At 40.3% G+C, this 16,129-nt stretch overlaps 1 protein-coding gene across 2 annotated transcripts in view; it reads right to left on the reverse strand.

Moving 5' to 3' along the window:
* Positions 1–16,129, reverse strand: part of MID2 (midline 2) — a 104,064-nt gene that overhangs the window by 82,850 nt on the left and 5,085 nt on the right. For both annotated transcript variants that reach the window (XM_065915553.1, XM_065915552.1), the window contains exon 2: positions 7,938–8,653. In XM_065915553.1, the coding sequence (XP_065771625.1) occupies positions 7,938–8,597 (660 nt within the window). In that variant the 5' untranslated portion in view covers positions 8,598–8,653. The remainder of the gene's footprint in view (positions 1–7,937; positions 8,654–16,129) is intronic.

Consider the following 16,129-nt stretch of genomic DNA (forward strand, 5'->3'; position numbering starts at 1 on the left):
CCTCTTTATACACATCCTCCCCTTTCTCCTTCATTTGTTGCCCTTCCTCTGTTGTCTTCCTTCTAGACCAGGAGGGTGATTCAGGGCTTGCTCCTTGGCTCTCATTCAACCCACTACTGCATGCTTCTCCCTCCATGCTAAATACCCTCAAACCTATGTCTCTGGCCCTGATCTTTCAGCCACTGCAGAGGCCCAAATGTCAACTCCTTCTAGAACATTTGCCCTTTCAGTTCTGCAAGTGCTCCATGCTCAACCTCCACTAGATATTTGAACAAACTATTTTCTCTGGACTACAACACTCCTTGCCTCTAACCCCAACCTTGTCCCCTAACTGGGGGTCCAAAATGCCACCCGAAGTCTCTTTTGTTGGCCCTCCTATGTAGTCTTGCATCCTCCCCACCCTGCCCCTCAGTGCCTCCACTATCACTCACCACAGTTGTCACTGTGTTCTCATTTTTCTGCCTCCCCACACTAAGCTGAGCACTCCACCAGGGTTGGGGCTTTGTTGTGCTTATCACCGGAACCCCAACACCTCTTCTATTGCTTGGCACCTAACAGGTGTTTGATAAAAGTTTGATGAGTGAGTGAATATTAAGTGATCCACGATCAATCACATAAACTCAAATCTGAAGTCAAGTCAACCCCCAAAACCACTAGCCCCTTTCTAATTTCTCTATTTCTATGCCCAATACCACCATTCTTCAAGACATCTCCTCCTCAAAAGTCACTTTTTAATTGTTTCTCTCCATCATCTATAAGCACTGTAATCGTTCTTCAAGTCCTGTCGATTCTTTCTTCAGTTTCTCTCCAATTGGTCCTCTTCTCCAACAAAACCATTTATGATTCCTGCTTTTAGCTCAGTGACTTCCTTTCACCAACCTGTGCTTGCTCTGTGCTTCAGAGCACCCTGTGCAAACCTCTGCCATGGAACTTACCATACTGAATTCAGAGATGTCCTTATCTATCTCCCTTATTGAGCTCAAAGTTCCTCAGGGCAGGCACTGTGCCTTATTTCCCACGTCCCCAGATCCTACTACAATGACCTAAAGACCCAGGGATCAAACCCAGGTTTCTTGCTCAGACATATTCTTTACTGTCTAAGTCACCAGGGAAGCCCCATTTTGTTTCTTAAGTGAAGTGAAGTCTCTCAGTCATGTCCGACTCTTTCCAACCCCATGGACTGGCTTCCCTGGTGGCGCAGATCATAAAGCATCTGCCTACAATTCGGGAGACCTAGGTTCAATCCCTGGGTTGGGAAGATCCCCTGGGGAAGGAAATGGCAACCCACTCCAGTATTCTTGCCTGGAGAATCCCATAGACAGAGGAGCCTGGTGGGCTCCAGTCCATGGGGTCACAAAGAGTCAGACAAGACTGAGAGACTAACACTTTCATTTTAAATAAACAAAACGCATGCTCATTAATTGCTTTTAAATGAATGAATGAGCCCCAGAGCTAAATCCCTGGGGCTACAGTTTTAAGTTCTTGTCTGATCCATCTTCAGGGGAGATAAAGAACAAGACATTACCTCATATATCAACGCTTCATGAACTTGAATGTCATTATTACATTTTCCCCTTTAAACCTCACTTCTTTGGGTTTAATAATTCTTGTTTCTTTAATCTTTCCTTGTGTATATTATATTTCTGTAATATATTCTTTTGCCCAATAATAACAGACAGGAGTTTCATCCACCCAAGAACAATCTTGGAGTCAATGTTGTGTAAGCTGTTCTCAGACTGATGATTGTTAGCTCTTTCAGATGTTGATGAAGAGGAGACTTGGGACAAAAGAAATAAAAGAAAAACAGAAAGATAAGAGCACAGATCGGGCTTCCCTTGTGGCTCAGGTAGAAAAAGAATCCACCCGCAATGCAGGAGACCTGGGTTTGATCCCTGGGTTGGGAAGATCCCCTGGAGAAGGGAAAGGCTACCCACTCCAGTATTCTTGTCTGGAGAATTCCATGGACTGCATAGTCCATGGGGTCACAAAGAGTCGGACACGACTGAGCAATTTTCACTCACTCACTAGAGAGCACAGATAGTTGGAATATCCACTTGCTAAACTTGCTCTCAAATCTGAGAAACAATAGAAAAGATCTTCAAACACAGGGGCCTGTTACTACTACTAATCGAGTCAGAGAATCAATATAATTATTGGAGGGCGAGAAAGGTGATTCAAATGAGTCTTAGCACACAGTTCAAGTAGAAATGGAATAAAATGCATTTTTTACCCTCCCACACACATACAGAACATGTACAGATTTATACATATTCTAAGTAGTCAGGGGCAAGTCTTAGTCAATTAACAGACTACAGTTCTACAAGCAAGAATGATTTTAAGATAGTGAGAAGAAGGCCGGTTTAGCTGAAAAACCCCATGACAGATATTACAGCTCAGACAGTAAAGAATCTGCAACGTGGGAGACCTGGGTTCGATCCCCGGGTTGGGAAGGTCCCCTGAAAAAGAAATGGCAACCCACTCCAGTATTCTGGCCTGGAAAATCCCATGGACAGAGGAGCCTGTAGGATACAGTCCATAGAGTCACAAAGAGTTGGACATGACTAAGTAACTAATACTTTCATACACACACGTCTACCACCGTACCTTAGAGAGTGCAAATCTAGACAGAAATGCTCTGCTCTTATAATATTAATATTTAGCTAGTATGATTCAGTACCTAAGTGGGTGAAAGTGAGAAACAATTCTGTTCCTTTGGCTATGGTGACCCACCCTGTCCTCCTAAAGATTTGTCTCATCATGAAGCTCATTTATTGGTGATCCCTTGTCTCAGGATAGGGTCTACTGAAGCCCTAATTCTCCTTAGAGTGACCACAGAAAACCTGTCCTACACTCACGACCCCCTCATACCCCAGTTATCCACCGATAAGCCCACAGAAGATGAACACAGGCACTGTCTCCTCTTCACAGTGACACACATTTATAGATACACAGACACACACAGATTAAATTCTCAGCCACCCACCCATGCAGAGATACACACACTTGTGTATAGTGACATATACAGATGTATGCAAATATGCCCTCTCAACACAGTCTCTCATAAAGATACTTTTCCTTATGTCTCTGATATTCATATTGGTTCAGAAACAAACATCCATTGGTAGATAAGCTGAGAGGGTATCTGTTTAGGCAGACAGTAGTTGGTGTCAAGTGGATGAGTAGGCAACCGACTGGGAGAAGGTAGTGGCTGAGTGAGAATGTAGATGAGAGAGTGACTGAGTAGGAAGAAGGACAAGTAACTCACTATGATAAGATTCTAGAATATCATATTTTCCAATCTTTTAACTCTCACTGTGGTTTTCTTTTGAACATTCTCCAAGTCTCATATCTCCCTTCTCTTTGTCTGGCAATCTTTAGCTCTCTCTGTCTCAGTCTCTGTTTATGTGTGTGTGTGTTGAGGGGGGAGTGCAGGGGAGGAACTTTTACTTTCTATAGCAAAAATCTTACTCTAGTGCCAGGTAATATTTTATAACGACAAGATCCATGATAGGTAAATGTAACTGCATTTAAGAATTATTTGTATTCTGAAAAAAAAAAGAAAAAGAATTATTTGTAGTAATGAATTTGTGGAAATATAATATGAAAAAGAAAATGTACTTGTTTATTCCCTTCAGGAAATTCCTCTATTCCCCCTGGTTTTCATCAGCTATATTTTTGGCAGGCTGTGGGCATGGAAATGTGAAGACATTACTCTCAAAGAGAATTATAATAATCACATCTGATTTATACAGATGTCACCTTAGGGCTAGGCAATTAGAAAATCTAGCAGTCAAAATGGATAGGCACCTGAAATTAAGGACATGTCACACTTTTGCTAACACTCTGGTTTTTATCATTATCAGAAGTTCACAGGAGATTTTTTCCCCTAGACTTATTAACTGTTAAGGATGGCAATTTGGATTTCTTGAGCCTATACTATGTGTGCTAGACACAAAGGAAGACTTTGGAGAAATAAAAGACACTGTGCATGCATGCTCAGTCACTTTAGTCGTGTCCAACTCCTGTGGACTGTAGCCCGCCAGGCTCTTCTGTCCATGGGATTCTCCAGGCAAGAACGCTGGAGTAGGTTGTCCTTGTGTGCTCCAAAAAGACATTGTGCCTGGCCTCAAAGAATTTATGGTATCACTGGGGTGTGTTGGAGTGGCCTTATGGGATTTCAATAGAGCACTAAATAGTGGGTAGGATTCCTAAGCAGGCCAAAAGAACAGTATGAGTGAATGTTAAGAGTCAGAAAAGAGTGGCGTGTTTAGCAGATAGTCAGAAGGTTATATTGGATGGTGAAGGTAACATGCTTGAAAGTGGCAGGAGGAAAAGATAGGTGAGCAAGCATGAGAACCAAGTTGTACAGGACTTGGAATATCCAGTTGAGTTCTGTCCCCAGTAGAGAGTCACCCAAATTTGACCTCTTTTATAAAGCCAACATTTATTAATGCAATAATATCAATTTTTCTAAGGGGAAGAACTCATGTGACAATGAAAACTCTAAAATATGAAGCATCTTTATAGAAATGCAACATATATCATAAGCTCATATATATATGGAATAGTAGATGAAAAGAGAATAGAGAAGATAGTTACCTTGATAGGCCTTAAACTGTAATGACTGTCATGAACACAATTACTCTGTCAAATCAAAGAATTAATTAAACCACTGGTAGCCTTCTGAAGGATGTTCAGATAGACAGGACAATTAGATAAAGATAATAAACGATACTAAGTATCCCAAATCCTCTAACCCATTTTGAGTACATGTTAAGAAGCCAGGCTAGCTTCTGGTTCTTCTGACCTTTCATCTAAAATGTCATGATCTGTTTATTCTTTATTGAACATATAAATATTTGAGACCACTAATCCTAATCAGGAAGGTTAGTGCAAAAAGAGTAGTTAGAAATGCCACCAATGAATCTCCAGAGAAAAAGTACAAATAAACACTGCATCAGTCACTGACCAGGAAGTAAAACCTTTTCCCTCCTCGGGTAGGACTCCTGTGCTTCTCTGAGGGCCAGGGGAGTCCACTCAAGGCCATCTACCCTATAGCTTCTGACAGCTACCTTTCTCCTTTCTCCTTCAGGAAGAATCAAGCAGATAAAGGGGATAATCCTAAATGCTTTTCTAAATTAAAATTAACTCAAAGAAGTGAGGATATGTGACCCTAAATGTCAGACTTCCTCTTTGCTTAATGTGGAGAATTAATACCCTTTTATTCTTGGCACCAAACCCAAGTGACCCCTACCCCACCCATCCCCCTCTCATACAAGCAGGACTTCTCTCTCCCTCCTCAAAGTCCAAGTTGTTCCAGACAACATAACAAACCACACGGTTGGGAATGATTCATATGTTTCCACTCTCTGTCCAAAAATGAGCAAAAAAGTTTCCACTTAATTTATAATCTGAATTTTCTGCACATTTCCTAAAAATTTAAAGGGGAACAATTCAAAATGTGATCTTTCCTAACTCCCCAAATTACTGATTAATTACAGAGTAAAGTATCTTTTGGTAAAATACTTTTGTTTTACACCTATCCCTGGAGACAAGGACTGTAGCTGCATGATGCCAAATATCTAATCAATCATCCAATGTTTTCATGTTTTCAGATGTTTTCAAAAGGCTGGTGTTCTGTAGATACAGGCTTGGTCTATCCAGTCTTTTGTTATCTCAATGGTACATATGGATACAGAATTTTCTGTTTGGAATATTTCTCAAGGCCAATGCCTTATTATAGTTCCAACACCTGCAAATATTTGGCAGAGATTGTTCTCTCCTGTCCATATCCCCTAGTCTTCCTGCAACCCCGCTTTCATCTCTTGCTATTAAAAAGCTGTAAGTTTATACAATATGCCTTTTCCTCAATGCTATTAACTGTTTATCTGTGACCCATGAAATGTGCAGTTGCTGGAGCATAAATTTAAGTTTCAAATCACATTCCACAGGAAAAATTTAGGTCCAAAACAAAGTGGCAGCAGGCTACAATAGAAAGGATATTTAACTCAACTTAGCTCTAGAAGCTGAGTTCCAGTTCCAGTTCTGTGACTTTGACCAAATGGCTTAACCACACAAAGCCTCCATTTATACCAGTTTAAAACACAGGGCTTCAACTGGACCAAGTCCAAGGCCAACCATCTTAGGATTCTAAGAATTGAAGCCAATGAGATTATTGCCCTCTACAGTCTTGATGTGAATGAGAATATCAACTTGAGTGAAATCAACAGATAAACATTAAACTTCGTACAAATTTATAAATATTAAATGTAAATAAAAATCAAAAGGCACAAATTGGACTTCCTTGGTGGCTCAGTGGTAAAGAATCTGCCTGCCAATGCAGGGAACATGGGTTCGATCCCTGATCCGGGAAGATTCCACGTGCCACGGAGCAACTAAGCCCATGTACCACTACTGAGCCTGTGCTCTAGAGCCAGGGAGCAGAAATTCCAAACCCACAAGTCACAATTACTGGAGCCAACTTGCCCTAGAGCCTATCCTATGCAACAACAGAAGCCACCACAATGAGAAGCCTACATGGTCCAACAGAGAGTAGCCCCCACTTGCTGCAACTAGAGAAAAGCTTACACAGCAAGGAAGACTTGGCACAGCCAAAAAAAATTCTTTTAAAAAGAGCCAATTTCAACAAATTCAAAAAATTAAAAAAATTAAAAAGGCACAAACCATGGTCAGTGTGACTCTCAATATTGTTTTCAATAAATTACAGAATGGAAAGTGTATCCTATTCTGAGTATTACTACCCTCACCAACATCATAATTTTTACATAAGCTACAATGACTTTTCCATAGCATGGCAAGAGGGGAATCTCCATCCCCTTATCACCCTCCTTCCATGCTGTCTGGGTGTTCCTTCTAGCTTCGCTTATATATCCAGGTCCTATTTTGGAACGGTAATCTTATTATTTGTTTAAACATTTTATTTTTCCAGAATTTCAGTTGAGTAGTTTCTTAAGAGAAATTGAGCCCCATAGCAGACAGGCAATGGTAATAAAATAATTTGCTGGGTCTGACTTTTGTTAACATCAACGTGAGGTAGTAGTGCTCTAAAAAAGGCAGGCACTTAGACTTGCACAGAAATATTACATGGCACAACAACTTCAGAAAACTCTGTCCACTGAACAGGAACTTCCCAGGAAGGGACTGCAAACAAACACTTTGGTCTGTACCCCACAAAAATGAACACCGGCACAAAATGTGATCCTGGATTAAATATTTGTTGCCTTCAGTTTAAATGCTTACTTCAGTATTTGATGATCCCTCCTGACTTCATAGTACACTGAAGTCCCGTTTTTGTCTGTTTGCTTTGTTTTGTAAGGCAGATTTAGAATTAGCCACCTTGTTAAGGGCTTGGTAGCAATTTGTAGTGGTCAGTGCCAAACCTTTATTTCTCTAGTGTATAACACATACAGTACTGTCCTCCATGAAAACCTCTCACCTACGTAGATACACTCAGACACCTCCACCCACATCTACACGGAGACACACCCAACCTTCCCATTGCTATATGCACAATTATGCAAATCAGCACATATGCTAATTGTAGTACACCTACACAGGTGCTCACATACTTAAAAGAAGATGTGGAAAGATCATGGCAGAGATACACAGGGTATAATATGTCATTGTCAGAGGAGAGAGGGCGCTGTTTCCCTGGGCAGGCTATTAGTGTGGGCCATGGGCTAAATCCCCCAGAACTGGCCAGAGGTGAATGAATGCAAGCAGGTTTGTGCAAAAGATGAAACAGGCTACAGTGAGAGCTTGCAGGTTAGAAGGCTATTTCTTATGAAAAGAACTTGGAGTTAAATCATTCTTGTCATATAGGAAAAGTGACCGATTTTATTAGGGAACTTGCTGATTGTATATAACTATGTGTAAAGAGACAAAGTTGTGTAAGATGTGTCTTCCAGATCCCTTACCTTGAGCTTCTCAAACCGATCATTCAGGGATGCGACCTGATGGTCTCGGTGACGCCCCACCAGTTTGCATAAGGCACAGATCAATTGGTCATCAGATACACAGTACATATTCACTTTCTCATTTTCATGGTCCAGGCAGGTGATCCCTCGAAGATGCGTGTCTGGCACTGGTTCCACCAGGCGGTGGCTGGTGAAAGGTTTCTTGTTGGGGTGTGTAGCCCGCAGGCAACGGTCACAGTAGGAGACCTCACAAGTGATGCACGTTTTCACTGCATCCCTTGGCGGGTCCTGCTCACAGAACTGGCACGCAATTCGCTCACTAGACATGGCGCTGCTGGGCCTGTAAGTCCTCTCTCGGCGGCTCTCACTTGGGGAATTGGGTCCACTGACAGAAGCCTTCTGGAAGCGGTCAATAATGTTCTGCAGAGTCACATTTCTCTTGAGGCCATCCAGGCCCCGGTGGTTCAGTGAGATAACATACCTGCACGTAGGACACTGGAAAGCAGTAATGGGTTCAATGGATTCACCGGAGCTGCAGCTTGAGACCAAGATGCGATGGGCACAGCTGAAGCAGAGGCTGTGAGCACAAGGGAGCAGAAGGGGGTCTTCAAACAACTCTAGGCAGATTGGACAGGTCAATTCAGACTCCAGTGTTTCCATCTTTAGTGAAAATAATCCTGCTGAGGCATTAAGAACCGCAGAGGCTGGGCTTTCACCTGCAAGGAACACAAAGCAAGAAGTCGTTAAGCATTTCCAAAGGAAATGTGGATGTAACATAATTACACACTAACCCATGGAGGCTTTACAGGCTGGATTCCCCAGGGATACTGGCGCACTAGGAAAACGAGTTGGGAATTAATCAGAAAGCTATTCTCCCCCTTGAAACCTTGTTTTTGACAAATGCCTGGGTTTATTTTCCTGCACTAATAAATAGAAGCTAGTGCCACCTCTGACTCCTGGTTTACCAACTCACATTCCTATTCATAGACCCTCTCCACTGACATCTCTTGTCCTGGACTATGATGCGTCTGAGGCCCTGCCAAATTCTCAATCTCCATTCTCCAGTAGTGTTCTCTATTTTACTTCCAAGCTGCTCCTATTTCACATCTAGTGAAAGGAAAACAAGGCCATATTTCAACCTAACTCTCTGGTTCTTGAAATGATACCATTCTAAGAGACTGTATAAAAAAAGAAGAGCTTTCGAAAAATGTAGTTCTCAGTGTAGGATAATTATTTCTTCAGATAGGTGACCTTGAATTATTTCCTATTACCACACATGGAAATTTCTATTCCATACCATTTTTAGCAAACTGAGTTACTAGAGACAAAGAGGAAAAATATTAAAGTATAAAAATTATGGAATTTTGTTGGCTTAAAGTGGGAATCTGATTTATGAAAAGAGAAAGGCATTTTTGGTTCTGAATAACTTTTGTTCATCATTTTGCTATTACTGGAGAGTCTCATCAGGGCTTGAAGGTTTGATTCTGCCATTGGTATTTGTTCAGATTTTGTCATCTGTCAGAGATATCTGCATAGCCCTCTCACAGGACACTTAACTATTGAGTACAATTACATGTTGTCCCCAAGTACAATAAATGTATCCCTAAAAGCTATTTCTAAATCAAATGTTTTAAGTGCACTGAACTAACCAGCTATTTAATGGAAATCTATGGGAAACTGAACTGTAAAAGTGAAGAATTTTATTGTAAAACATTCTCAGTTGGTTTAATAAGTTTAGATGTTTGCGTAACCACCTTTTTAAAAAGAGATGTGTGCTATTCTTATTTTACAATTCACAAGTGCTTAAAAGTTGTTGGCTAGTATTTTGTAGCTTATAACATCTATCTGCATTCACTGATAGAGATGAAAAAGTAAAACAATTAAAATGTACAAATATCACAGAATTTTAGGATTGGAAGAGACTTTAGAGATGATAGATCCCAACTTTCACTCAAGGCAGGAATACTGTCTTTGGTAGTTCCATTGCTCAAATTCAACATGTCCATAAATGAACTTGATATTCTCCCCAGCCCCACAACACAAAACACCTGTTCCTCTTCCAATTTTCCCTATCTGTTGAATATCATCATCCAAGCCGAGAAACCCAGGAGTTCTCTCATTTACATGTTTATCACTCTGTTTTATTTAATACATATATTTGTGTCTCCAGCTAACTCTCCTTGCAGACATTAACTATGTCATATTTTTAATCATAGCACAGTGCTTCGCACACACTGGTTATTCAAAAATTGTTAAATGAAAGATTCCTTAAAGTAGAGGAAGTTAAAGAAGGGACCTAGTGTTTACTAAGCACCTCCTGTATTCTAAGTACGTTGTTAGGAACTTTACACACAGTATTTCATTAAATTCTATCAAGAAGGCTGTACAGAAGGTACTAATGCTACACACATACTATGGTTAGGAAACTGGGGCTCAGCGTTGTTAAGTAAATGAACCAGGAACCTACATACCCAGATCACTGGAGCAGTCTAATGCCAATGTCTGTGCTCTTTCCCCTACACCTTTATTTTAATCATCTCACCTCCTTCACTTGACAAATATCTTGACTATTTACAAGAGGGTTTCTAGACAGCATGTTTCCACTTCTATTTGAGTCTATGTCCCTCTGAGTTTCTCTGAATCTGCCTCTCACTCCTAGTCTCTTTCAGAATCACATCTCTTCCTTCTAGGCCCATTTCCACCTCACTCTGAATTTCTATTGTGTTCTCTTCCAGAACTGCAGGTCTGCATTCCTCAGGGTCTGTGTTGGAAGCTACTTGGGAGAATGGAGTAAGGCCTCCTGCCAAAATGATAGGTGGTCAAGAGCATTGCTGATAGGCCTGTTTCTGTGTTGAAACCTTTAAAAAAAAAAACTGGTGTACCACAACTTCTCTAAATCTTAGGAACGTGCCATATAAATTCCTCAGTACAGAGGAAAAACTCTGAATTTTCCTGCAACCCAAAAAGTTGTTCCTGACTAAATGTGACACTTGGAACGTCACTGTGAAATTAAGCTTAGCAAAGCATGCTATGAATCAGAATTGCCTTGGATAAGGTCAAAATAGTATTTCTGACCAGGGATTTCTGAACCTTCTAGAAATGTTTAAAGAATGCTGTGTGTAGATCACATATTCACTTTCATGGGGAGCAGATTGTCCATAGCATTCAAATTGTTCTCAAAAGAGTCTTTGACAGAAGGGGCTTCCCTGGTAGTCAAGGGGTTAAGACCCTGCACTTCTAATGTAGGGGTGTGGCACGGGTTTGATCCCCGGTTGGGGAACTAAGCCTCCACCTGTAGCATGCTGCAGCCAAAAAAAAGAAAAGAAAAAAAAAAAAGAGTCCTTGACAAAAAAGCCAGACATCAGTGCTCTAAAATAACTACTTGAACTGATTGCAGGTCTATACAGAATAATATAAAATGGTTACAGTCTGTTGCTTATGGTAAGTAACTTTTTCTATTAAACTGTTTCTGCTGCTGCTGCTGCTAAGTCGTTTCAGTCGTGTCCAGCTCTGTGCGACCCCAGAGACAGCAGCCCATCAGGCTCCGCCATCCCTAGGATTCTCCAGGCAAGAACACTGGAGTGGGTTACCATTTCCTTCTTCAATGCATGAAAGTGAAAAGTGAAAGTGAAGTCGCTCAGTCGTGTCCGACTCTTCTCGACCCTATGGACTGCAGCCTACCAGACTCCTCCGTCCATGGGATTTTCCAGGCAAGAGTACTGGAGTGGGATGCCATCGCCTTCTCTGAAACTCTTTCTACTCTGTTTTATTACAATTTGGGAGAATTAGGTATTTTTCAACTTTTTCAAATATCTGTTCATCTCATCTCTCATTTATGAGAGATCTTTTTCTGGTCTTTCCTAGTATTTCAGCATCCTTTCAACCTATCTCCCATTTTCCCTACCTACCTGACTACCCCAGCACCTTTCCCTTTAAAAGCAATTATGCATTTGCCATGTGTGAGGCAGTAAATAATACCCTTTATAGGCATTATCTCATTTAATTTTTACAACAGCCCTCTAAAAGGCAGGCATTATTATTAAAACAACAAAAAAGGTAACTTGTCCAGGGTCACACTTGTTTGCAAGTAGCAAGGTGGAGATTCAAACCCGGAATAAAACTGAGAGTCCAGAAATAAACTCATATATTTATGGTCAACTGACTTTTGATAAGGGTTCCAAAACCATTTAACAGTGAAACAGTAAACTTTTTTCAAGCAAGTGGCTTTGGGAAAACCAGCTGCCCACATGCCAAAGGATGAAGTTAGAGACATACCTCACACTATACACAAAAATTTACTCAAAATAGATCAATGATCTAAATGTAAGCACAGAAACTATAAAACTCTTGGAAGGAAACATAAGTGTAAATCTTCATGAATGTAGGTTAAGCAAGGGATTCTTAGATGACAGCAAATATGCAACTGAAGAACAAAACAGATAAATTGGATTTCATCAAAATTTAAAACTTTCTGTACTACAAATGACATCACCAAAAAAGTGACAACTCACAGAACGGGAAAATATTTGTGGATCAAATATGTGATACAGGTCTAGTATCTAGAAATATACAGAATGGCAAAGCATCTGAATAGACATTTCTCCAAAGAAGATATGCAAATGATCAGTTGGTATATGAAAAGGTACTCAACATCATTAGCCATTAGGGAAATACAAATCAAAACCACACTTAGATACCACCTCACACTCCTAGAATAGCTATACTACTTCACACACACTAAAATGGCCAGAATAAAAAAAATAGCAAATGTCAGCTAGGACATGAAGAAACTGGGACCCTCATACATTGCTGGTGGGAATGTAAAATTATGCAGCAAAAATAGTTTGACAGTTCCCCAAAATGCTAAATGAATTACCATACGATCCAGGAGAACTGAAGACATGCTCACCTAAAAACTTGTACACAAATGTTCATAGCAGTATTAATCACAATAATAGTGGGAACAACCCAAATGTCCCTCAAATGATGAACAGATAAACAAAAGTGGTATATCCATACAATGGAATATAATTCAGCAAGAAAAGGAATGAAGTACTGATACATGCGGGGCTTCCCTTGCAGCTCAGTCAGTGAAGAACCTGCCTGCAATGCAGGAGACCAGGGTTCGATTCCCGGGTTGGGAAGATCCCCTGGAGGAGGGCATGGCAACCCACTCCAGTTTTCTTGCCTGGAGAATCCCATGGACAGAGGAGCCTGGCAGGTGACAGTCCATGGGGTTGCAAGAGTCAGACATGACTTAATGACTAAACCACCACCACTGATACATGCTACAACATGGATAATCTTTGAAAACATTTTGCTAAGTGAAAGAAGTTAGTTACAGAAGGTCACAGATTATATGATTCCCTTTATAGGAAATGCCCAGAATAGGCAAACTCATAAGAACAGAAAGAAAATTAGTATTTCTCAAGGACCTGGGTGGGGGGTGGAGGAAATGGAATGTGACTGTTAATGCATATGGGTTTTCCTTTGGGGATGATGAAAATGTTTAGGAATTAGTGGTGACGATTGCACAGCTTTGTGATTATACTAAAAACCACTGAATTGTACACTTTAAAGTAGTGAAACTAAGGTATGTGAATGTTATCTTAATTTTTAAAAAAGATTCAAACCCACAATCCAGAGTGTGAACAGTTAACCACTATTCCACCCTGGCAACTGTGTAATTCAGTAGTGTTTCTAAATTCTCCTGAAGCACTTACTCCTTTCAATTGCTTTTCTAGGTTGGTGATTGCCTGTCTAGGTTTTACAATACCTGGGATATCTCTAATGATCAATGGGTATCAGGAAATGATTAGCTCCCAATTTTTTATTCATTTAAAAATTGTAAGACTCCTAAAACATATTTGACTCCTAGGTCACAAAATACCTTTAGGAAGTACAGGAAGAAGTGGTACAACAAAAATAAACAGTGGCTGTGTTGCAACTTCAAAAAGTTTGTGAAATGCTAATCTATCCAGAATTAGATAATATACTAAGGAAAAAGACAGGATGTAAACCTGATAGAGTGTCACTGAATGACAGGTAATCACAAAGTTTGTTTTGCCAGAAAACACAATAGTTTGTCATAAAAATGCACTAATGAAATGCCTGGGCAGGCAGGTCAATCGTCATGTTAAGAAACAAATGCCCACATCCATATCTACTGATTTGTTCCCTTCCGTATCATTTAGTTACTGCCGTGTAGTCAAATAAGAATGTTTATGGATTTGCCCTTGCTCTAGTATAAAATTGTTTCTGTACAGCTGACTGTCAGCCTGCACTCCCCCTTCAGGCTGAGACTCCTGAAAAAAAAGTTGATGAGAATAAACTATAAGAAGGTATCATAAGGCTGTGTGAGTAGGCAGGAATACAAAGGAGGAGTCTCAATGCAGGCAATTAGGATAAAAATAATACATTCTACACTTACAAAATAAAAGATTGACTTCAGCATTGCCCTTCAAATCCAGCATTCAGTTAACTCTGATCAGAGAAGCCATGATCGGCACTTGGCAGAATGCTATTATTTCAAATGTTATTTGAAAATAATTAAATGCCCGCTTATTTCAACAGTTTATATTCCATCTAGTTTTCACCTTCCAGGTCTGTGGAGCATGGCTCTGGGCTCTCATTACCTCCCTGAGGAGCCACAGTCTCCTTTTCTTCACAGAAAAACCAGGAGTGTAAAACCCAGCCTGACCCCTGGGCTGTAGAATGAGGATTGAGCCAAGTAGTAGGCTTTATATTCTGCAGGATATTAACATTAATACCCCATGAGCTGAGCTCTTCCTTAAAACACTAGAAACTGTCTCTCTGCCTTAGAGGATGAGCAAATGAGCCCTGGCTTAGTCTGATGTTCCCTTAACTGTAAAATGTCATTCAAGTTGCACTAGAATCATCAGACAATCTCTTTAAGATGTTTTCCAGCTCTGACATCCTATTAAAACAGAGTTCTTGCTATATGTTACCACATAGGAAAGGCACCTGGGATTAATGAAAACCAGCTCCTCAAAACACAAATCTTATTTATTAGTATGACTTGAAGGGCTGACAAGCGATGGGCATCATCATAAAAGAAACTGGAAATAAACAAAATGCATTACTTACCCTTGGCTAAGCCAAGGTGCTCAAGGACAGTGGCTGGTTTTGCCTGATGTACCTCCAAGAAGACACAAAGGGTGTTCCGGGGGACAGCTAAAGGGGGAGGGGCATCCCATGGGAGTACAAACTAATGAAAACACCTTTTGGAAGAAAAAGAAGACACCAAATTCTAGAATACTATTTAGTAGGAAAGGACCCCTCTACAGCACAAAAAAATATTATTTGGGAGTATAAAAGGCACCCAATGCATAGAATTCTCATCCTAAAAAAACTGAAGACAGAAACCCAGAAAAAGAGACTATGTGGTCAGTAAGCACAATTACCAGTCACTTTACATTTGTGTACCAATTTTATACTTTTCAAATGGCTCCAAAGCTATCAATCTCATTTGATCCTCTCAGCAAAGCCTGGTTGTAGTCCTGGCTCTAAGCTGAATTTGCTGAGTGATCCCAGGTAAGACATTTAAATCTTTTGGGCCACAGCCTCCTCATCTGTGGAATGAAAAATACCTGTGTTAACCATTCTCAAAGGCTTTTGTGAGGATCAGATGAAAATAACATTATTAACTTGCTTTATAAATACAGACAGTCTCAACACACATTCACAGATGACAGATACGGAGCAAGTTATTAAGGAAATAGTGCATGTTTGGAAATACACCCCAAATGCATAATGGTTGACATAATAGAGGACAATTACACTCCCCCACAAGTTTTCTGGAGGACCATGCATCTGACTGTGGTATTTAACATGCCCAAATGTATCCCCTGTTAGACTGGAGTTTCCCCAAAGGGAGAAACTATCTCTCTTCTTTTTTCTTAAGCTTTTATCATGCACAGGGAGAGCTCAGGACTGGAGGTTGATTATTGACTGACAGCACCAGAGCCAGTTCCTGTCTAAAAGGTTATTAAAGCCTACTTAATATTTTATAGTACATAGATTTAATGATCTTTACAATAATTAGCTCTTAAATCCAACCATTGCCTATTTGATATAATATAGTCATCATAAACATTAAAATGAATATCACAATAGCAGAACTAGAAGTCCTAGATCTGCTACAAGCACAAATGATTAATCTAAGTAACCAA

The sequence above is a fragment of the Muntiacus reevesi genome, chromosome X, assembly GCF_963930625.1.
Source record: "Muntiacus reevesi chromosome X, mMunRee1.1, whole genome shotgun sequence".
NCBI lineage: Eukaryota > Metazoa > Chordata > Mammalia > Artiodactyla > Cervidae > Muntiacus > Muntiacus reevesi.